Raw genomic sequence first — 24,635 nt, 5'->3', positions numbered from 1 at the left:
TGAACTTTTCTCTTGAGGGATAATGGCAACTTGTTGTTCATGATCTGAGAATGCCTGCCGAATGCACTCAAGCCCATTCTTATTCTTCTGATTATTTATGTCTCATGATCCGAATACGAAAAGGGCACCACGCCGCAATGCCTCATAACTTCGAGCGTACCGGAATATTGGAGGAACGCTAACATAATCCTAATCCATAAGAAAGGGGACGCCAAAGACTTGAAAAATTAGAGACAGATCAGCTTACTGTCCGTTGCCTACAAAGTATTTACTAAGGTAATGGCAAAGAGAATCAGAAACATCTTAGACATCTGTCAACCAAAAGACCAGGCAGGATGAATTTAAATTGACGACGACGGAACGAGCTATGGAAAGAAGACTGATGGGTGTAACGTTAAGGGGCGATCAGAAGAGGGCAGATTGAGTGAGGGAACAAACGCGACTTAATGACAGCTTAGTTGAAATCAAGAAAAATAAATGAGCATGGGCAGGACATGTAATGAGGAGGGAAGATAACCGATGGTGATTAAGGGTTACGGACTGGATTGCAAGAGAAGGGAAGCGTAGGAGGGACTGGCAGAAAGTTAGGTGGGCGGATGAGATTAAGAAGTTTGCAGGGACAACATGACCACAATTAGTACATGACCGGGGTAGTTGGAGAAGTATGGGAGATGCCTTTTCCCTGCAGTGGGCGTAACCAGGCTGATGATGATCGCATTTTTATGGGCAGTCTCCCCGCCAGCCCCCGGGCGCACGCCAACGACCACGTCTGCCCAGCTCACCGTGGTTGTCTGGCTGGCTGAAGAGGATGGCCTAGTTCTGGCCCTATATCTGGATCCGGGTCATGTCCCCGGTGTCCTGGAGCCCGACCTAGCGGCGCTGGTAGATGGAGACCTTGTCCTCGATCTGGAGCGTCGTTCCCTGGCGTTTGGGAGGCCAGGTGTTCCACGAGACACTGCCCTGTCTTCTCTTGAAGCAGCCTCTTCGTGTTCTTCTTGTCGTTCTCGTTGCAGTATATGCCAATGTCTTGTTTAACGATGAAGGACTTCATGAATTTGGGTTTTCACAGCTTGTCTGTGGTCGAATGGTCCTCGCGGCGTAAATGACATTCAGGATTTCGCCTATGATGCTTATCTGGGTTTGGTGTTCCACAACGCACACAAATCTTGTTGTGCGGTTGGGACATACATCTCCTCTGTTTCCAAATCTGTTGCATTTGTGACAGAAATCCACTTGTTTACTGTACGGGGAACAAGGGAGTAGCGCTGCCCTGTATCGGAGGTACGTGGGCACTTTGTATCCTCCGAAGAGCACAATCACTGTGGTAGTATAACTGAGTCTTTTTTCAGCTATGGCCGTTGAGTTTTTGCTCGTAACCACCGCTGCTGTGATGTATATTGGGCGCTCGTCGAATGGGATTCCTCTGATGACTCCTTTGGCCATCATATCAGGCGCTGTCTCATAAGCATTGGTCTCGTAAAACGTGTCTTGAATCTTGATGAGTGCTCCTTAGTGATATTTGTTTGCACGCTGTTGATCCGATGTCTAGGCAATCAGAATATTTTTATAATTGTTGGGGCAGACAATGTCCTCCTCCATTTTGTCTCTAGGGATGCCTGTCGCATCTTGTACCGACCCTGTGAGATGAACTATACCGTGCTCGGATATTTTGAGTCCTCCACGCGGTCTGATCACAATCTTGTAGTCCCCTCTTGGCAAATGTGGCAGTCTGCTTGTCTTGAGTAATTGCTCTAGCCTGCCTTTCCATGACTTATTGTTGCGGTTGTCGAGCCGCGTCGACGACAAAGTGCTCTCGAGATGTTGGAAGGTTTGCCGGTCTGATCTTCTGTGTCTCACCTCCTTCCATCACTTATATTCATTTCTTCCTGTGATATGCTGGGCCACTCTACGGTGACTTCCATTGTTGAGAAAATGATCGGCAATTGTTGAAGAAGCCGGCTCGGAGCGTGGCCTCGCGGCTCTCCTGCCACGAGGTCCGGCCAAAATATTGTCGTAGAGGCTTAAAAAATAGCAATTCCACATGGTTTGCTGTGTGCTCTTTTTCTTGGAAACGAGCTGAGTCCGTTCGTGTGCAATAGCGTGCATCTTTTTGGCGATTTGCGCTACAAAAGAATTCGGGGATTACGGAGCCGACGTGATCTTCATCCGCTCCCTCCGGCTTCTGCTTCCCCACATGTAAGTTGTCTTAAGTTTTAAAGTGAAAGCTTTAGTGAAAGCTTTAGCTCGTCCTTGTGTTGCCCCTATTCTTCGTCCCTGTTTGTTTGCGCACAAAAAGTTTTAAGATGGATCTGTTCCAACTAGGCCGACTTGCAGTTATGCTTCAGTTAAACTTTAGTGGTCGCGAACTTGCGATTTCGCCGTGGCGGTGCTCCGAGCAGGGACATGACGTTACAGCGCCCGCCTCACCGCGGATACTTCTCTCTCTCTCGCTTCGTAGTCACTACTGCGCATCCGCCACTAGTAGCACCGAGCCACAGGTGTACCGCTGCTGCGCAGCTCCGCGCAATTTCACCGCCGCCGTTTGGTATGACGTCAACCGCGTTCCTCGTCGTTGCGCTCGCCTCCACTCGCTTCGCCAGCTGCGTCGCATGTCTGATAACATGTTGGAGGATTGAAAAGGAGAGCTCGCGTGCGCCGCAACCACAGTTGAGGCGGCAGTATGGAGGACGAGAATTCTGATAAGCGGGAGGAGGTCTGGAATCGACATGGGAATTAGACGAATAGGAAATGAATCGCCAAGGAAACAGACGAACAGTGCGCCGAAAGACTGGCTAAACGCCGCAACATAGCTAGACAACCAGACTAACCTGGAGTTGCAATCAAGATTAACCAAGGCTAACCATGCTATGCATTAGCTTTCGCTACGTATATCCTGGCATAGCCGAGCTAAGCCACTGCCAATTTTTTTACCGAATCTCTGTTGTATAACTGAACCACATGGTCAGCTATACTATTTCACCTCCAAACTGAAACGCAAAACATTCAAGATGGCTGAAATATTATACACGCCGTTCCCATATTTACCTAGTTTGTGGATTGTGAACTTCAGTTACGTACGTCACCTTTATCACCCTCGCACGCTTTAACTCGCATATACAGCATAAGGCACCCTGCCACGATTTTATTGCCCATGGATTTGACAGGGAACATCACCGCAACGACGAGGGCAGAAATGCGCCTGGAGGGTCCATATAATTGCTATCGCAATCGAGCATACTTTCTTTTTTTTTGCTGTGTTCTTCATTTTGCTTTCATTTCAAGGACCCCTACATTCAGGCATCAGCTGCACCACGCGCGTGTAGTCGCCTGCTTCAGCGATGAGCGTATTCTGCGCCGGATATGTGCACTTGAGGCCAATACTGGCGCTTCCACAATTGATAATGACACAATTGTTTTATTTTTTCCCGTTAAAACTTATCCAACAAAGAAATTGGAAAAATGTATACGGCGTATTCTCATACCATCTAAGAGGGGGTATCCTTAAATGTTATTTCAAGTTATTGGTGTACGATTTAGTACGCGCATGTAATGACATTGATGTTTCGCACTCATGCTGGAGCTGTGGAGCTCAGAACAGCGTATCTGCCTAACGAAACAAGTATGTAAGGTCTAAAAAGCACTTTAGTCTAGGAAAGAAAAGTGTGGAATACGTCAAGGAACAACAAACGAAAAAAAGCATCCTATCACTGTTGGTTGTGCTCAAGGTTATTCCCAATGCTCAGTAAAGGATGGTAACTCTTTCGTTATTACGCCAATCAATATTGATCAATTTGATCAGCAGTTCTGGTACACTTTGGTAAACATTTGCGCAATAATATTTCTACTAGCGACATCATAAACCATTTCAAAAGATGAACGACTAAAATTTAAATATTTCTCAGATATAATTTTGTCAGAATGCAGAGTACAAAAGTGAAACTTCAACTGTCTGTACCGTCAAAACTACCGACCCCTGTTCCTTGAGTGTCTTCAATATAAAGAGGGCAAATAAGGTGCTTGGTAGACTCGGCAACCTAATTTTTGAATCTCAGCAGTAGTGATGAGACAAGATTGTCTAAGGCTGCGAATTTTCCGATCCGAAATATAAGCTGTGGTAGCGAAGTCTAAAACAACGATACATGCTCATCAGTGAGTGTTAATTTGATAATCGGGCTCAACAAATACCAAGTGAAACTTTATTTTAACGATGACGGCTTGCTTTATCTATCCGCGCATCGATAACGCTTGTACATATTAATACGACCAGTTCTTCTGTTGTATTGGGTTTTCGCTAGCACAAGATCACGGAGCCAATGACAAATAAACCATTGACCGAAGCTATGCTTGAACAGAACCACTATGCTTGCCCAGAAAATCGGATCGATCACAATACACAAGCATGAGGAAGCTTCGGTATGTTTCTTGACCTGAGTCTTTTGCGAGCCAAAAGAAATGGACTAAAAGAAAGCAAACCAGGCGCCTGCCGCAATGAGTAAAAGCACAGCTTAGATCTTTTCACATTCGCGACTCATGTGCTTACCCACATAGCATGGGCATCACTATGGCTAGCATTGACCCGAACAAACCTTCACATATATTTTGTGTCTTTTTACTAGCAAAAAGGTAGGGAACGGGGAAAAGGTGCGTATATTGTAAATTTCACATTTTTTACTATTAGTAGTTATACTAATATTATCAAATTATGATTTCATTCGTATTCCTTGATATAATTTAGTGAATTTTCACATATAAATTTCGGAAATGTATTCAGAAATTATTACTGGTATGCACCCATAGAAAACGCAGGGTCCTGGCCTCAATTTTATCTATCGGAGTAGTCGTTACGAGTCTACGTCTTGAAATGAAATGTTCAAACATAAAGGCGTCAAAAATGAGCACATTTCGAGCGATAAGCAGCGTTCAGAACATTGATGTTCCTGTTTTTTACGCTCCGGATAAGGTGACACTCATGTAGCCAGCTGTCAATCCTGCTGTTGGCAAAATTATGTAAAAAAACAATGACACGCGTTTTGTCAAGGTAAAAATTATGTCCTACTGTTTACCGCCTTCTCAAGTAATACTTTAGCATATCTACAGTGCTCGCCATATTACTAAGTAAAGAAAAAAATTACGGACGCTACGCACTGTGAGAATCCATGTGCGCAAAGCTTTCATGAGCCATCAAGACAAAGTTTCACATTAGTATAGAAGTCGCGCTGCAGATTTCACTGATGCCTTCGTCTCTAGGACACCATGGTGCCTCTCGGAGTGAACGCGGAAGTTTTATTCAGCATTAAAACTTCTCGAATAACCAGGTTTCACGTGGATAACTTTGAAATACGCCCCCGCGCCGCAGTATCCTAAAATAGGCGCAGCAAACTTTAGTGATAAACGCGTTCCTTAACTTCGTACTTCACTTTGAACTAGAAGATGCCCGCGCTTATGTTTTACGGGCAAATCGCTATGCAAGATACTTAAGACGACAAGCGCTTCAAAGCACTGCCTTTCACGAGGAAAATTCGCAAAGTTGTTTTACATAGCCTTTTTAGACGTGCAACTGTGGCTTAATGGCTAGAATATCGAGCCTATCCGCTGAGGGGACCTGCCTCAGAAGGAACCTTCGAAAACACACACACGCACACATACACACACACGCACACACACACACACACATATATATATATATATATATATATATTCAAAAGATCACAACTGCTCGGACATTTCGAACTGCTCAGCTCGCGCTCAAAAAAGAAATTCTTGAACTATTCGACCGCCGTCTCTGCTCCCGAATAGCATAGCAAAAATCATTTCCAGTGAGATGAGATGATACAGATAACGTGACCACTAAGACCCCAATGCGGTGCTCAGTATCTAACGCCACACCTGGAATGCCTAGCATCGAGGTAGAGACGCCTTCTACATTTGTAAATCAGTCGAGACACTACTCCACTAGTCCAACCAGGCGAAGATGAGCCGTCTTATTCAGACACCGTTATTGTCACAGATATGGAACTTGACATTCGAGCTCCCAAACGCATGAAATACCCAATTTCTACAATAATCAAACCAAAATCAATAAAGAGCCACTCATCTCTATGAATAAAGAAAATATCCTAAAGGCGCCAGTAGCCGCCGCTGTGCGATCAACACCATTTGATAGCTTAAACTACTGAAGTGCAACTGGAACCTTAAGAGATTTATCTTGCCTGTCTATTCAACCTTATCCAGATGGCATACTTCTTCAAGGAACTTGGATTTCACAGGAGAAATATTTTGCTTTGCAAGGTTTTCGGTCTTTGCGTTAATGCCGGCACTCGCGAGGTGGCGAATTACTGATACATGCTTCCTGTAAAATTTGTAACAAACCAAAAACTTCTTTCTAAAACATGGACTCCACTGCAAACTTTCGGCAATATATTCTCCCAGGGTGGCATCCATATTGAATTATAGGAGCTTATTTCCCCCCCCTGTGTGCTAAGTACGCATCAACTTGATAGGGCTGAGGCTGGCTGGCGAAAAGAAACTTTGTGTGCAGGGGGTTTGAATTCGCACCAGGTGTGGGACCTAAAAACAGATTTTTTTTGGTAAGCGACTACGGGAATGGAGTATTGATAGTCACCTTTCATGTTAGAATGCAGGACAATTAACGTCTACTAGAGGTCACTTTCGCTCGGTGTTAGATTAACATTTTGTAGCGCTGGCATAAAGGTTTCATGCTTAGTAGCGGTTGACTCAGCAACCAACAGTGATCATCTTCCTGTATAATTTGAAATTATTTATCCAATAACAGTTTAGAGCACCAGCAAGGCATATAAGGGAATCTGAATAAATTTAAGACTTTCTTGAGTTCAGCCATTTCGAAACTTGCCAATACCAAGGATAAGGAAATCGCTTCAGCCATTTGCTCAGTTCTAGAGCGTTCCCGAAACCAGCCTGAGTTTGTCATCTCTTCAGCTAAAGGCATCGCTTGTCGTTGGTGGAATGTTGAGTGTACGCGGGACCATAGAAAAAGAAAGGGCGCTTGGAAAATGCTTTTGCATAATCACTGCCCGACAAATCACAAAAATTATCAGTGTCGCACTAGTGTATTTAAGCGTACTGTTATACGACCCAAAGATATATATGATATTAGGTATTACGATTATCTGTCAAATTAAAAAGTCAACGTGCTTTTTCTTCTTCGTGTTAGGAAGGTGCTCCCAACGCCCTTAGCGTTAGACTCCATCGTTCTGACCGCGCAAAAATTATGTGCCTCCATTGAAGAAATTGCGAAAGGCTTAGAAAAACGCTTTACCGCCCGGTTTCTGGCTATTCATTCTGCATTAGATCCTTCGAATGGCTTCACTCCGATTTCCCTATCTGAGCTAAATGAGACTGCACTATGCTTTACAAATACAACTCCTTGCCCTGACGCTGTCACTGATGCAATGTTAAAAATATTCTTGCAGGAATCGCCGAAGGTTCTTTTACACCTGGTAAATTGTTCAAATAAATATGATTGGAATCTGTTGCAATGGAAGCTTGCCAAAATAATGATGATGCTTAAGAAACAAGAGGATAGTTAAGTATTGGAGAACAGTAAGCCCATTGCAGTTACATCAAACACAGTAAAATCAATTGAGAGGTTTCTTCACCTACCTATCATGAAATTTAATAACGATAATTGCATTATTAGGCCCCGTCAGATTAACTTAAGGGCTGGCTGCTCTATCTGGCATGCCCACGTCCACTTAGAAAGCCGGATACAACTCGCTCGACGTCATAAGCAATACGCTGCCTTAGTGACACTCGATATTGCTAAAGCATAAGACACCATGGAGCATATTGATAAATCGCTTAACATCCTGTGGTAATTCTGGGTGTATAGTAGCGTGGATTCTGTGATTTCTAAGTGAAAGAGAATTCTATGGCTACAAAACGGCTTTCTTCTTCTAGGTAAAAACAAACGAGAGGCGTACCGCCATGTTCAGTTCTTTCCTTGGTGCTTTTTATTATTCTCATGAGCACACTGCCCTTTCATAAAGAGCTAACTACTTATGTTTATGCAGACAAAATTGCGTTTTACACATCTGCGAACGTCATCCACACACTATACCAACGACTGCAAACTTACGTTTGTGTTCTGGAGAGGTGGGTAAGCGTTATTAACTTTGTACTTAGTGCCAGCAAACGCGGTATTCTCGTTTTTCCGATACATGACGCAGTGCACATTCTCATTGCCTTACAATTTTCAAGACAAACTACAGGTAGAGTACTTGAAATACTGCAGATTTAATTATAATGCCTCTCTCAACGGGCGCCCAGATAAATATCATGTGACTGGAAAGGGTACCCGTCCAATTGGCGTATTGCGTAGGCTGAGCAATCGTCTATGGCCTACGAGCCTGCAATTCCCGTCCTCTAATCCTCTTAGATAGAGAAGCATTAAGTTTGTGTTAGGTCCTCCTAAGTTTATTTCAAATTTTGTTCTTTCTCTTGAATCCCGTGTTCCTCCTCTTTCATGCAGGTTTTTGCTTTTGACAGTGCAGACGTTCTTGAGAATTTATGAATCACCGCTGCGACATCTCCAAAAAATGATGATCTCACAGCCTGCATTGTTTTTTGATATCAACTGACCATGATTACATACTCCGCAAATGGCATTGGTGCGAAAATTACTTGATTCTTTGGACTTGCGCATATGCGATGTATTTTCTATTCCTGACAAAGCTGTTACCATGGATAATAAATTCGATGCCATTTTTCCTAAGAATGTAAAATTACTTCCACATCCTATCCTAGACGGTATACTACAAGATCATCTGAAGAACCTTGAAACAAACATTGTAATTCCTACAGATGTTTCACAATGCGAAGAAAAGTTATGTGTAAGAATATTTTCCCTGTTCTTTAAGTGGACGTTTTCTCTTTGGCTGCCAGATTTCATACCGGTATTTTTAGCCGAATTCATGGAAGCGGTGCTGGCATTACGCCAATTAAGACCATCAATTACGTCAGCCATGATAATAACTGATTAATTATCATCGTGCTCATCCCTTAATGCTCCTCGTGATTCTCGCGTAATGAGGCCGTTTCATTCAATGGTACCGGGGTTATTGAATAGCTTGTGCTTGATTTGGATGCCTGGCCAAAAAGTACCGATTCATATTAAATTGCAGATCATCTAGCCAAAAGCATCAAAAAGTGGCCCGATTCGCCCTGATTGTCTTTTGACTACTTATGTTACTGCTACTAGATTTCACAGGAGTGTCATTAGGCAGGCAGTATCAGACTACGCAATTACCAACTCTGGGGATTAGCGAGATCTCCTATGCGCTTGGTACAGGTATTTCGCTAAACACAACAAACTGAATTGCCCATCACGAAGCTGCGCTGCCGTATACCTACGTTGAACTTCTAGTTACACAGGTCTGGTCTGCTCCCCTCACCATTATGCTCATTCTGTGCTGAAGCGGAGACAATAGACCATTTCCTCTTGTCTTGCAGGCGTTTTTCTGTTATAAGAAAACAACTGCTTTAAAGCCCGCTTCGCAATATTGACCAAAGTATTTCAGTACCTGTGATATTACCTATTGGTGCCTCCATTATTGTGTTCAGTCACAGAAATATTTGCTTGGCAATCGAAAATTACCTAATTGATACAAATCGTTTACCATGTTGAACTGATTGTTCCCAGTGCCACCAGATCTTTCTTTTACTTATTGTCTATTATTAGATTTTTGATACACATTTTTCTTCTGATTGTTTTTTCCCACACACAATAGCCTTACTCTTTAAGCTGCAACAATCAAATTGTTAACTCCCTTGTTTTTTATACACATCATTTAACCACCCGATTAATGGCCATTCCCGCACTGGGGTATGTGCAACAGCAACTCTGAACAACAGCAACAATAACTTTGGCTGGCGCTCAAGGCGGTCGGTTTCAGCGTGTTTCAATAAAGCGTCTCATCACAGAGAGTAACTCGCCACCGAGTGGTGGATGTGCTGAGTACACAACGTCGATGTACTGCGGAGCTGCGACCACTTGCACTTCGCCAGAGCCGCAGCCTTGCCATTCTCTCGCCGACAACATTTTTGATGCCCGAGAACGGAGGTTATGTCAGTTGCAGCCGCCAGTTGCAACCGCGCAAAGGACGACACCAGCTGCATCCACACACCATTACATGGTACCGCGCTCGTTCGCGGGAAGATGCGCAGAATACGTGGATGAGTGACTTACGCACTACAACTGGGTGAGCAGGTATAAGCATTGTAACTCGGTCCCGAAGCTTGACAGCGTCGTATTGTTTTTGAGAGAAGCCGCATTCACGTGGTTTGAGAATCACGAAGAGTCCTCATGAACGTGGGATCTCTTTTTTGAGGAAATATGACAACGTTTTGGTGACTCTGATGCCAAAAAGAAATGGGCGGAGAGAACACTTGCATAAAGAGCTCAAACTCCGGGAAAAACATGCACTACCTTTATAAAGGAAGTGTGGCGGTTTACCACGCCACGCGATACGTCGAAACTGCCGCCCTCCCGGCGGCTAGAGTGCACGAAGTTGCCTCTTTCCTGCGTCAGCGATTCATCCTGCGTCATGAACTACTTGAGGAACTGCTTAGTGATCGCGGACGTCTCATTATAACCGAAGTAGTTGAACCAATTCCTAATGAGTGCCCCGTTGTTCACCGCACAACTACGGCGAACCATCCTCAAACCAACGACCTTACAGAACTCTTCAAACGTACGCTCGCCAACATGCTTGCAATGTACTTCGCCTCCGACTACGCACATTGCGACGTCACTCTGCCCGTCGTAACCTATGCGTACAACACCGCTACTTAGAGAACCACCAGCTTTTCACCTTTTTTCTTACTGTACGGTAGGCACTCGTCGCACATAATCGACAGAATTCTAAAATTTCTGTCGAATGCATCTGAATGTGCGCCCGTTTATGCCATGGCAAGACATGCTGAGAAGACTACGGAATGCAAGCATTAATTTTTCAAATAACCAATGCTCTAAGCAGAAAGGATATGCAGGTAGACGTTAATAAACGTGTGCATATATTTTAAAAAATACTGTAGGAAGTTTTTTGTGAAGAGCGACGTTATGTTTTCATTATTGTAAATTACATCCAAAAGTACGCTTTGTTCTCCCTTGCCATGCTCTTCTCAGCTACTGCAATTTTGATGCACGGCTGTGAAATTGTGCTTGGTTTCTATGCCTTGGTTTTTGTGATGATTGCCATGGCTATGAATGAAGGTGTTGAACGTGCTGGCTGGTAATTGAATTGCTGTGTTCTGCATTTATCTTGGAGACATTATTTTGCGTATGTAAATACTGTGTACCAATTATTTGCTGCGATGACTTCATATTCAGCAGTGACTAGTCCCCTTTTAATGTTGCCCGCTGGCTCAAGCTATGACGTCTGTCTGAGCTTTGTTGTTGTAGTTTGCCTGAGTATATTGTGCAAGGGGGTGGGTGCCCCTGTCAGGTCTACTGTCGCCTTGAGCCTCGGCCCCCTCTTGAACTGTGTCTGAGGAAACAATGAAGAAAGAAAGAAAGAAGGAAAGAAAGAAAGAAAGAAAGAAAGAAAGAAAGAAAGAAAGAAAGAAGGAAAGAAAGAATAGTGCCACGATCTCGCACGCTCCTTTCCCTCCAATGACCAAGAGTGCCAGAAGAGCACTCGCGGTGACACAACCTCTGCACCCACCTTCCTTCCTGGAGCGCTTGTGTGTCTTTCCGTTATATCCGCTGCAGCTGGGCTCCCTAAAGTACTGCTGTCCAAGTACGAAGGGCCATATCATATCGTCGAGTGCGCATCCCCCGTTAACTACGGGATTGAACCCATTCAAGCGTGTGTGGAGATGCGCCGTCGATGACGAGAGATTGTCAACGTCGAACACCTCAAGATCTACAATGATTCACCCATAGTGAGGAGTTGTTAGGTTGCCGGACGGGTACCTTGCCGTTCACAGGGGTCAATGTAGCGAAGAGGGACGCTATAGTGGACCAATCTCTTCAGCGCATTTTCTCGGGGGACGCCGCTCGTGCTGGGAGTCCGTGTCCTGCTGTAACAGTCGGACCCAGCGCTGGTGACTAATGGATGCCTTTTCATTATATATATATATATATATATATATATATATATATATATATATACATGTGTGTGTGTGTGTGTGTGTGTGTGTGTGTGTGTGGTATATGTTGCCCATTGTGCTTTGCGGAGAGGGCGCAATGAATAGCTCATTTCTTTATGTATCTACACAATTTTTACAACAATACGCAGACGAATAGTGAACAAATTTTCACGAAACCGCCCATCATCGCTACACACCAATCGCTTATTGCGCGATGAGTCGTACAGGCCCACAGATCAACGTTTCGTCAAGTTAGGCCACATCATTTCCTCCGAGTGTATAGATGAAAAAGGCGCATGTTCTAAGTCGCCATTACTACGGAAAAGGCGCGGGAGTTCTGGAGAAGGCGTGTTTGCTGTGTCGTCGGCACAGTAGGTTTTCATATCATCCACTACTTACCGCCGTGAGAAGCCACACACTAAGGTAAATTCAATGTTTAGAGGTTTTTTTCTCGAGTCAATGATTTACCCGTACACCTGTAGAAAAGAGTGTTTAGGATAACAAATACACCCATTTCAAAGGGTAATTTTTTTGGTGTTGCGCATTTTCCGCCAATGTGCCTTTTTCGAATATGCAGATTACGTTTTGTCATTACAGCAATATCGTTTGTGCTCTCAGCACTTAAATCTTTCGCACGTCAGCTGACGTAATCCCAAAGTGTTTTCTTAGAAGTTCATAAAAAACAAAGCGAAAACCCGTCACGCAGCCTGCTTTCGAACTATGAAACTATACATATTTAGTCGCAAGTGTTACCTCTCTATCACGCGACGACGCAAAGGTTAGCAACAGTACAGCATCTTAAGACTGCAGTAGCACCTCTACCTTGTCTGATAGTCTGACGCCATGCTTTTCGGCGCTTCAGTTCTTCTATAAATCACCTAGGCAACAAGTGAAGCGAAGCTAGCAGTAAAATCTTAAAAAAGCAGGAAGGACAGAAGAGGGCCAATTTGTTCCTTCTTCACTTTTTACAGCCAAGGTGTGCGCTTCCACAATGATGGCCATGTTTTTATTGGTACAAGATTTATTGGTACAAGATTGCGCCAGGTGCAGCTGTTAATGCTTGTCCCAACCAAAGTTACATGAGACAGCGCGGAATTTGCAGTGCCTAATATTCCGCCAGCTTCGGTGCTGCACCAGAAAGGACATGCGCCTGAGCAACTGATTGACTGACGTGCTTTAATTAGCTGACGATTGGCAGATGCTCTATAAAACAAACCCAAGCAGAAACAACATAAACGAAGCACACTCTCATTTGTAACAGTTCATCTGATCTGCGTCTACTACACTTACGCTTCTGGAGTGATTGCCCTCGTGACACTCATCTAATAAGTCACTAGTGATCGTCTTACTTCTTCATAACGTATTGAAAATTCCTATTAAACCGTATTAAATATACTTTCTTGTTCCTCTTGTCTCACATCAAGTGTGAATTTTGCCAAAACAGTTATTATTTGCTGGCAAATGCATTTCCTTTAGTATAGCTAAATATTTTTGTTGAACAGTATTCTCATGCACGATGCTAGGTCGTCGCATTGTTTGAATAATGTTGCCCATTAAAACTATACCAAAAAATCTTACCAGTTCCCTCAGTAATGTCAATTCTGAATAGGATCGGTCTGTCTGAAATTTCCACGAATATGATAAAGGTCCTGAAAATAAAGAAAAGAAAGTATTTATTTTCTGTCAAAATTAGCCATACGTCTCAATGCTGGAGAATATCTATTATATAATCATGTTTCTAGTAACATTGTCGTTTGTGCACCACACTACTGATAACGGTAATTCATGTCTTTTAGTATGCATACGTATTTCTCTTTATTTATCGTAGTTCCACAATAGATGTAAACCTCTAATAATGACTTTGATATGACGCATCATGTCACCGCAGCCGACGCAGCTTTACACGCGCGGCGACGGAGGCTCGTTGGATGGAGGCTGGAAATCCCCGGCCATGAGTTCGAACACCTGCTTCAACTCAGCATTATTCGTCATTCTTCCAGCATTTCGCCTTCTCCTCTTCATCTGGTTTGAAGCTGAACTGTGGCGACGGGCGGCCTTGTGGTGATAACCGTGTTTTGAATGCAGTCACTACTCCGGATCAATATCTCTTTCCCACATACATGAATTCGGCTCTCGTCTCGCAGGAAGCAGAATATACAGGAAGGTCGATTTGATTAGTGCATACTACCAAATTCCTGTAGAGCCCAGCGACACTCCGAAGACATCAATCACTACTCCATTTGGCCTGTTTTAGTTCTGTATGTCTAACAGTTCGAAGAATGTAGTGCCAACTTTTCAAAGGCTCATAGATGAGGTTACGTACTGACTCTTGTTCATTTTCGTCTACCTTAATGAAACTTTCGTTCCAAGTCGCGCAAACGCAGAACAACAAAAACCTTTGCCTTCTAATTGAGTGACTGGATGAACACGGCCTGGTCCTAAAGCCCAAGAAATGCATTTTCAGAGTTGAAGCCCTTGATTTTCTAGGCCATCGCATTTAACCCCAAGGCAACAAGCCAATGGAATCATGGTTGCGCGCAATCGACGACTTCCCCTCTCAGAAATCATTCGGAAACTTCCTCGAGTATGTGGGGCTAATAAATTTTCACAGGCGGAGTTACCAACCTGCGCCCAAGTTATTCAGCCACTTACCGAGCTGCGGCATCGTGACGCCAAAAACCGATTACCTTCCGAAGACTGGCCCTCGGAGCACAAACACTCCTTCCAGGAAGCCAAAACGCGGTTGGCGACTGCAGTGTCGCTGTTTAATCGATTGTGGGAAGTGTCAACTCGCCTTATTGTAAACGGTTCGATCACGGCAGTTGGTGCAGTACTGCAGCAGCACGCTGATACAAACTGCATCGCCAAGGAGCAGCTCAAAAGACGGTGCTTAGATGAGGCGTTGAAAACATCTCCGTAGCTCTCGCTGCCATGACCATTTCAGTGGAGCAACTAGATTGACCCCAAGGGCAATGCGGAGCTTTGTGCCGGTATACGCTTAAAATACGTCGTCTGAGGACACGTCCTTCACCTTAGCAATGTAGGTACCACTGCACCTTAAGCATATCACAAAAGAATGGGTCAGATCCAGAAGGAAAGGGCGCAAGGCTCTATACAAACAAGCGCGCAACGCGCGTAATGTAAAATGCGCATGTGGAGGCACTAAGGTTTTTTTTTTATGAGGCTGAAGGAGGGCAAACTTCAAGCATAACAGGTGTAGGATCATAAATACAAGGACAGATGAAGGCAATGATAAAACATTAGATTGTGAGACATACTGAGTGAAATTGCTTGCACATAGGCACTATCTAACCTGCTACATGACGCGCCGGGTGCCCATGTCCACACAATAAACGATCCATGAAAGAATCTATATGCATCCAGCAACGACAAGTGCAGCGCTAAGCCAGGCAACTCGCGTGCGTTCCACTCAAATCGACCCCAGCCCTGAGTTGCACATCAGGTCACATCTCTAAAACCGAATATCACCAACAAGCACCATGTGACGACCATCTAGGAAATACACGTTCAGGTTACGAAAAAAGATAATTAGAATTAGAATTAGAAAACTATATGCATTGAATCCAATCGACCGTTTGCAAGCCACAAAGCCTATTGCAAAACATTCATCGCTACTACTTGTACTGCTTTCACCACTTGTAGCCTTTTTAATGAGGTTTATATTGATGCCTACAAAGTATTTACTAAGGTAATTGCAAATAGAATCAGGAATACCTTAGACTTCTGTCAACCAAAGGACCAGGCAGGATTCCGTAAAGGATACTCAACAATAGACCATATTCACACTATCAATCAGGTGATAGAGAAATGTGCGGAAGATAACCAACCCTTATATATAGCCTTCATTGATTACGAAAAAGCATTTGATTCAGTCGAAACCTCAGCAGTCATGGAGGCACTACGGAATCAGGGTGTAGGTGAGCCATATGTAAAGATACTGGAAGCTATCTATAGCGGTTCCACAGCCACCGTAATCCTCCACAAAGAAAGCAACAAAATCCCAATAAAGAAAGGCGTCAGACAGGGAGATACGATATCTCCAATGCTATTCGCAGCGTGTTTACAGGAGGTATTCAGAGACCTGGAGTGGGAAGAATTGGGGATAGAAGTTGATGGAGAATACCTTAGCAACTTGCGATTCGCTGATGATATTGCCTTGCTTAGTAACTCAGGAGACCAATTGCAATGCATGCTCACTGACCTGGAGAGGCAAAGCAGAAGGGTGGGTCTGAAAATTAATCTGCAGAAAACTAAAGTAATGTTTAACAGTCTCGGAAGGGAACAGCAGTTTACGATAGGTAGCGAGGCACTGGAAGTGGTAAGGGAATACATCTACTTAGGGCAGGTAGTGACCACGGATCCGGATCATGAGACTGAAATAACCAGAAGAATAAGAATGGGCTGGGGGGCGTTTGGCAGGCATTCTCAAGTCATGAACAGCAGGTTGCCACTATCCCTCAAGAGGAAAGTGTGTAACAGCTGTGTCTTACCAGTACTCACCTACGGGGCAGAAACCTGGAGGCTTACGAAAATGGTTCTGCTGAAATTGAGGACGACGCAACGAGCCATGGAAAGAAGAATGATAGGTGTAACGTTAAGGGATAAGAAAAGAGCAGATTGGGTGAGGGAACCAACGCGGTAAATGACATCTTAGTTGAAATCAAGAAAAAGAAATGGGCATGGGCCGGACATGTAATGAGGAGGGAAGATAAACGATGGTCATTAAGGGTTACGGACTGGATTCCAAGGGAAGGAAAGCGTAGTAGGGGCGGCAGAAAGTTAGGTGGGCGGATGACATTAAGACGTTTGCAGGGACAACATGGCCACAATTAGTACATGACCGGGGTAGTTGGAGAAGTATCGGAGAGGCCTTTGCCCTGCAGTGGGCGTAACTAGGCTGACGATGATGATGATGATGATGATGATGATGATGATGATGATGATATTGGTCGGAATGGTCAAGTGTTTTGTAGCAGCTTTTGTAGCAGGAAAAATAATGGTTTTGAATGGCCACCCGCAGGACATCGTTCCTGTGCGACAAAAGTTTTTAGGGTAGTTGTTTACATTATTGCAAATATCCTCAAGGAAAATAATCCGCGTACGCGATAACTCATGAACAAACTTCAACCATCATTTGATCACAGCGAGTCAATCACCGCGCTCGAATATTAAAGTATTGCGTGTACCACTTGGTAAACCACTGCACACAAAGGAACACAATACAACGTCTATACAGTCACATGTTGTAGAGGGTGACCATTTGACTTGTTTTGTTTAGAGCATCAAGGAAATTAAGCTAGCAAAATGGTAGAGCTGCAAATGCACTGCGTTATGAGCACACACAGATAACCGCAATGAATAATCAGATAATAACATTCAAGGGGGTAAGTGTCAGCCACCGGGCCGAACTTGCGAAGTGCTCATTGTCGGTTGAGGAACATCGGCCCCACGAAGAACACACAGCCAATACGAAGTAAAAATGCACGCATCTTCCTCTCTCTTATCACTGTTTGTCACTGACACACCAATAAGCCTAATGTGCTAAGCACACACTACTAAGCCCAACATGAGGTTTAAATGAGTTGCTAAATGGCTGACCTTAAACATGCACAAACGCAATGAATTGGATTAGCTCAATGACCCTTCAGTTCATTCCGTTTTCTTAATGTTAAGAGATGTGGCGGAGCTGTTCTTATAGGGTGGCGGTAACTGCTACCTGACTTTCCATACAACTTCTATTCGCAGTGGCCACCGATATTGCGCACCACAGCTCATTCTGGAGCAGCTTAGGAGCAGTTTATGTCATCTGTAGCACGAACTGAGCAGCTTTATTGAAATATAGTAGATATAGTAGTAGTAGTAGAGTCGTGGGAGTGGGAGCACCACTCCCACGACTGCGTTTATGCTCATTCTTTCAATATTACTCAGTGTATTGTATTGTACTAAGTTCTCTGGGTCTTCTGACATTAATGATTCATTCTTTTGTACAGCTGTTTTGACAAGGTGGACAACACCGTTTCAAAGGAGATGACGGAAAAGAGGCTGAAAGCAGTGCACTAGTGCCCCTTGCCGCAGTTTGGTAATCTGCTGTATTCGAGAACTTTTGCAATAAAGTTTATTTTCTGCTCATATTGATTCAATGTGTTAAATACAAGCGGCGGTATTTGCAAAAGTTCTTACCCTAAAAGCGTTCATCCCATGCAATAGAGATGTAGGACAGATTTTAGCGAAGGCGATCAGCCAATGAAAAACAGCACTTACGAAGGAAAAGCTTTGTGAATTCGGCCCCTGGTTCCCCAATCACAAATGTGCCATGACAGAAATTTTAAACGGAAAGGTGAGCTTACTTGTTATGCAGTGATCCATCATAAGTACTGAGTGGCTTACTAAGCTGCCTAAAGGCGCTGAATATGTAGTAATTAACACTGAATGACTGTAATCACAGTCAAAAGGAAGATACGTCAATTCAATAAACAATACACCTTTGAACCACGGTCTCGCTGGTAAAATGGCAGACAGACATACAGTAGAACAGCATGCAATTACATCACACTAGTAAGCTTTTAGGCCGACAGAGCGATAGGCTTGTAGGGCGATAGACTGGTAGACCGACAGGCGTGTGGACCGATAAGCTTGTAAGCCGACAGCCTTGTAGAACAACATCAAGGTTCCAAATTACAGTTAACTAACAGACATGTAGACCTATAGCCTGATGGAAGCTTTGACTGGGCATTTATGCAGCCCAAGTATGCAGCCTAAACAGTTTCGCTAGCGATCCGCACTCATATAAATATTGCGGGCCCACGAATGTATTTATGAACGCCATTTCCCTACTTAACTACATGAGGGGATTTGTAGGCCGTGTCTAGGCCAATCAGAGGGGACATTCTTCACATCACTTCGCCCATCAGAAGACCACCTTGTTGGACTCTCACTCTAATGCAGAACCTTCCAGTGAGCCGGCGTAACAACCATGTGGCAATTGGAAAAGTGGGGCCGAATTCGTGAAAGCTTGTTCTTTGTAAGTGGTCTTCGACATTGTCTAGCTACTTTTGATAATGATAGGTTCAGTATCAGGGTTGGTTGCGATTTGTTCTTACGAACAATTATAGCGTGAAAAGTTGTTCCCATGAAATTTCTCGGCACTGGTTCTTTGCATCATTGGTTTCCCTGCGACGGTCAGCCTGTAGCGAGTTCAGAAGCCTGGCCTTGATGGTCGTTACTCCATCCACAGGATGCGGTGGCTGCTGTCACCTCGAACGGAGTTTCCTTTAGAGCACGGCTCTTAGGCGCCGGTATTGCGTCGGTGTCTGTCAGCGTAACCGGGCGAACGAGCACAGCGAAGGATGAAACAGCCAACGCGGAGTGCAGCGGGGGATAAAAGACGCGGATGGCGAAGAGAGCGGTAGTAAAAAGGCGGAGGAGGACGGTGCAGTGAAACCATATGGCAGAAAGCCAAGAAGGAGGGTATGGCGAACGCCTGAGAGCAGCGAAGTGTTGAGCAAGAAGGGCTCTGCAGTGACGATGCCTACGAGATGGCGTTCTAATAGCGCCCGTCGTCTGTTCACCGATGGCGCCAACAATAAGGCGTGCGGCGAGCGCTTCCACGGACATCATATATGCAACAAAGTGCTGCATTAGCGAAGGTCTGTCTGTGGCGGCTGCTATGAATCGCATCGATCTCTTACCCACGCGCTTCCTCTCTTGATCTCCAGATCAGCAAGGCAGTCGCGCCATACTTCGCTTCATATGCAAAGTGCTGAATGAGATACATCGCCTGCGTCAAGAAATAAATTGCGAAATCAAAGCACGTATACTGCTCCGCTCAGATGTCACATTAGGGAGTATTGTAGTCGTCGGTGAATTTTTTCTCAAGGTAAACTGTAGGAGCTGGGCATCGTCGTTGTTTAGGCAGGCACTGGTCGAGTGGTCGCTTCGTGGGAACAATCCAAGAAATTTGTATTGGCATTGCCGGAAATGACATCGCTGGCTTATCATACAGCAGTATCCGCCTATAGACTGCCCTCTCAATGTATTGCACCAATAAAGTTAGGGGCAGATGTGGCAAAACATGCAATGAAGGCGGCGTATAAATTATGGTAGGAAAATTCGCACGCGACATGGCTTATCTTTATGATGTTTTGCCCACGTCAACCGACTGTTAACATTAAATTTGTTGCAAAACGTTCTTCCCCAGCTCAACCCAGTATATTTAACGGGGATCAGACCTCTTTTCTGAAGCAGCAACACACTCGGCATGGGTGGCTTACGTCAACTCCTATGATATCTAAACGATGACACGCTTGTTTTTAATAATATATTCGGGCACACCCATAACGTCTGTGGGCATGCTAAAATAATAGTCATTTCTGTATATGTAGTGTTTGTTTTAAGGTAAAGTGCAACTGATCTTCTGCTAATGCAAGGGTCCACTAGGTGAGCTTCTGCTTTGCGATGGATGTTATCAAAATACTCTGTCCTAGCCCCTTAGCGATTTCTAGAGAGGAACATATTAGGTGCTATGTGCAAGAGTGTTTAAACCTTTGCACGTGCCACGTAGCTGTACAGAGTCAAGTTAATATTGTTGATTCTGGGAACAACTGCGACATTTTTGTGTATTTCACACAATACATATAATAAGTTATCGCTATTCAATACCCTCAAAGTAATTACATAAATTCAGAGCAAAAGTCTCAAAGAGGAAATTGTAGAACACCTTGAAAACTTGCCCATCCAGCAGTCTGTTGCTCAATACGTGCTGCGTCGCTATAACGTAAACCTATCCCAAACTTTTCTACTCCATATTTTCAATCAGCCCTCCACGATTGGTCAAAATATTTTTGACCCATTTCCCCTGCGCCTGTCTGTCACGCGACGTCACGAAAACCGCGTAAACACCTTATCTTATATGTGAACACTGATTATGTATGACTAGACCGAACGCCTTTTTTGTCGATAGAGATAAAGACGTCGTCTGACCAATTGCTATTGCTCAAACGTTTTCCGGCTGTGCCCACTTCGCCTGTCTGTCATGCGAGGTTACAAAACCGCGAAAAGTCACCGCGTCAAAGTGACGTGCACGCGTTAAAGGCGCAGTAATATGCCGAACAAAGCTGAAATGTATTCTGAAAAGCCAGAGTCTGCCCAATCCCAGAGGAATAGTAGGTGGCTGTCCGGCAATCACGGTGGCACTAGCTACTTGGAGCTGCCGGGAAGCATCGATTTATTTGCGCGTAATTAAAAAAAAGTAACTTGGCAGTGTAGCGCTTTCGAGACCTTTCGGCGCTTATACGACATAACTCTGCCAATTTTTCCTTGCTGAGAATCCGTCTTAGCGGCATTTTAAACTTCCATTGCACGCCGCCACAGTTTTGGACCAGCCAGATCAAGATACGTAAGCGGAAGCGGATCAATCGCAGACGCCGGCACCACCCTCATCATCTGCTTAACTATTTTCACTGTACTGGCTCAGCCCCATCAAAACTTTCTTCACTTCAGAAGATGATCTGTTTTCCGCACTAAATTCATCTTCTTTGAAACGTTATTCGTTCACTGATCACCAAGCTGATTCCTCTTAACTCGCTTTTGTGTCTACATATTTCAAGGCTAGTTTATCAGTTTTATAATGAAAAATGCGCCTCGGTGGAAGTTTTCCCTTCCTTTTTGCTATGAATCTAGCAACGGTTTCTGTTTGTGTTCACCATGGATTATTTACAATCCTAATAGTATATTCATGCTTTCTGTCAAAATATACGCTGTGTCCTTTACCCCATTTTAACACGCTATGCACGAAGCACATGCATTTGAGCTTACATTCACAACGTTTGAGTCTAGAACCGTTCTTTGAAAAGTCAGCCGCTCCTAGTGATGGTGATACTATTAGCCAGCGCGACCAGCCAACGGCAAACAGAGTTTTGAAGGAAACACTTTTTGAATTCAGCCCCTGAAAATATTTGGAAAAAACTCGGTATCAAAAACAGCTCGCACTGGCTTTGAACATTGGGCACTCTCATTTGAAATTTAAATTCAAATAACACCTAAAATGTGAAAGACATTTAAAAAATTTAAAAGCATTCGATATGTGAAACACTTAAAATTTAAAAACATTTTAAAGGCAGTTTGACACGGTCAAGCTGACTTGCAATAATATTGAAGGCTCACTTGAAAGGTTAGTGACGAAACGGATCATGAAGGAGATGACGGTTTGTGTCTATTTCAAAATGCTTCGTTTTCCGATTCAGCCAACGTCTGTGTTAGTTTATACGAGACTATATAAAGACTGTACGAAAGCCGCTTCACAGCAATAAGCTGGCTCCATTGCGGAAGGGATTTTCCGTTGGGGAAAGAAATGAAGCTACACTTTTCTGATATCGTCGCCATGTACATCTCCGTCTTTGCCATGACGTGTAAGTGTTGAATGCATCTATAAAAGTGAAATAACAACGCGTACCATAAATGCATCGCGAAGCCGCATTGGCTACGGAATTTGGTGACAGACTCACCGGCTCCTTTGACATTCGAAGAGTGTGTCGCCGGAGGTTCATAGAAATAGCCAACAGAAGGAGATGTACATTATTAACGTTTTTATTTACGTTAACGTTATTTAAGGTATTTAACGTTATATAACGTTGTATTACGTTAACGTTGTACAGAAACATATGCTCTACTATAACAAAGAAAATATTGACGTTGTTAAACAGAGACATAAAATATTTTGCAAATCCTTCCTTCCACCGTTCTCTTCTCGCTCAGTCACGGATACCTGGCCTCTGTTCCAACAACAACTGAGTTGGCTCAGGCGGACATACCACGTGTCTCATTTAGAATGAACTTATATGAAACATCATTCCACCCATGACTACGCGCAATGAAAAATGAAAAGAAGCGGCTCTTTAAGGCGGCAAAGCTTAGTGGCATGCCGCACTCCTGGACGAAATACCATGCTGCGAAAAAAGGCTACTGTCGCACTCTTCTTGCCGCCAAACGCAAAGTTTTGTAATGTGACCTTCAATCGCTTATTAAAAATAGACGTACAATGATTCGCAAATCAATTTATGCCACCTAACCTGACGATGACACCATTTATTGGGTGGCTGACGACGGGACAAACGTTAAAACAAAGGATTGTTGAGGCTTATTCAATAAATCTTTCACGACCGTTTATACAATTGAATACCATTCCAGCATCCCCTCTACGGGTGAAATTGATTACAGGTATATGTATCCCAAAGTCATAACTATTGCTGAAATTACACCATTGATTATCCTCAAAGTACAACCTGCCGTGCCGTGAGTTTCATCGCCATAGACTACGACCGCCATTCTTGTATTATTATAATAAAATCTTCACTGTCCTTACCCTCCTAGAATCCCGCCGAAAAATTGCTCAAATCTGCTTATTTTAAAAAATAACAAACCGTCAGCATCAAACCACTTTCTTTAGTTCTCAACCATTACGAACGTCATGCCGTTTAGACAGGCACTCTTTCAAACGCATTTGTGGCCGCACAAACGCTTTCAACTCATCAGCATTGCCACTAGCAATTGAACTATGCAATGGTCTTACTGATGATGTTGTCGACATTCATGACTCTGTTAAGTTCCGTCATGAAGCAACCGCCATTTTTTCATGACCAGTTCCTTTCGTTGTTAATTTTCTCTTAATTATGCGCATGCCTGTCGCTAACATATCTATTTACTGGTATCACCCCCCGACATGTACCCTTCCATTACTTGTGCAAAATTTGACAGTGTTAAAAGATGAATCCTTGCATTGTGTATGTCACCATCTATTCCGATAATGTTTGTTGCGTTTCGCTAACTGTTATTTAACGTACCCTTATTTTATGCCCGTTTATATATGACTTATGTACTCGCTATCTCTTCCCATTCATGGTATTGCTTACACTTATAAAGTTATATATTGTATGATCTCCCTCGCTCTCACACAATACTCATACTGAAGTCTGGCAGGCCGGATTGATTGAATGAATGAATTTAACTGGATTGAATGAATGATGCAATTTTTCATAAAACTAACGCGTTTACACCATCGCTTTGTCAGTGCATGAATGCCTGCAGCACATAATGATCTCTCTTAACGTCGCATCAATGAATGAACAGTCACATTGACATGATCATTACCGCTCCACTGCTAGCCTTGGAGGAATTTTTCTTCAACCGTCCAGAGAAACGTTGGACACATGAAAGAGGTAACGACTCCGTGGGGGATGTGGCAGTACCTAGCAACGTCAATCCAGCAAGGTGCACATTGTACGTTCCGCTCCATGTCGGCGCAAATAGTCCTGGATAACGAGAACACCGCAAGTAATCGAGCTCAGTCGCTTCATTCTCAATTCATCGAGCATAGTTAGGGAACCTCACAGTAGTACTTGCTGCTGATGGTATCACCAATGGCGAGGACAGTGGTAGAAATGCTGTATCCTTCACTATCAAAAATTATTTCCTTCACCTTCCCAGCACAG

General features: G+C 43.8%; 1 protein-coding gene across 2 annotated transcripts in view; it reads right to left on the bottom strand.

The window, feature by feature from the left end:
• The window catches only part of LOC129385417 (japanin-like), a 107,801-nt gene that overhangs the window by 10,408 nt on the left and 72,758 nt on the right, over positions 1–24,635 (bottom strand). The window contains exon 8 of one of the 2 annotated variants that reach the window (XM_072284032.1): positions 13,708–13,778. The exons of the other annotated variant lie outside the window; for it this stretch is intronic. Within the exon in view, the coding sequence (XP_072140133.1) occupies positions 13,708–13,778 (71 nt within the window). The remainder of the gene's footprint in view (positions 1–13,707; positions 13,779–24,635) is intronic. 2 annotated transcript variants of the gene reach the window in all.

Source organism: Dermacentor andersoni, chromosome 8 (genome assembly GCF_023375885.2).
Source record: "Dermacentor andersoni chromosome 8, qqDerAnde1_hic_scaffold, whole genome shotgun sequence".
Lineage (NCBI taxonomy): Eukaryota > Metazoa > Arthropoda > Arachnida > Ixodida > Ixodidae > Dermacentor > Dermacentor andersoni.
Note: the sequence above shows the minus strand (reverse complement) of the source record. Positions and strands in the feature narration are given on the sequence as shown.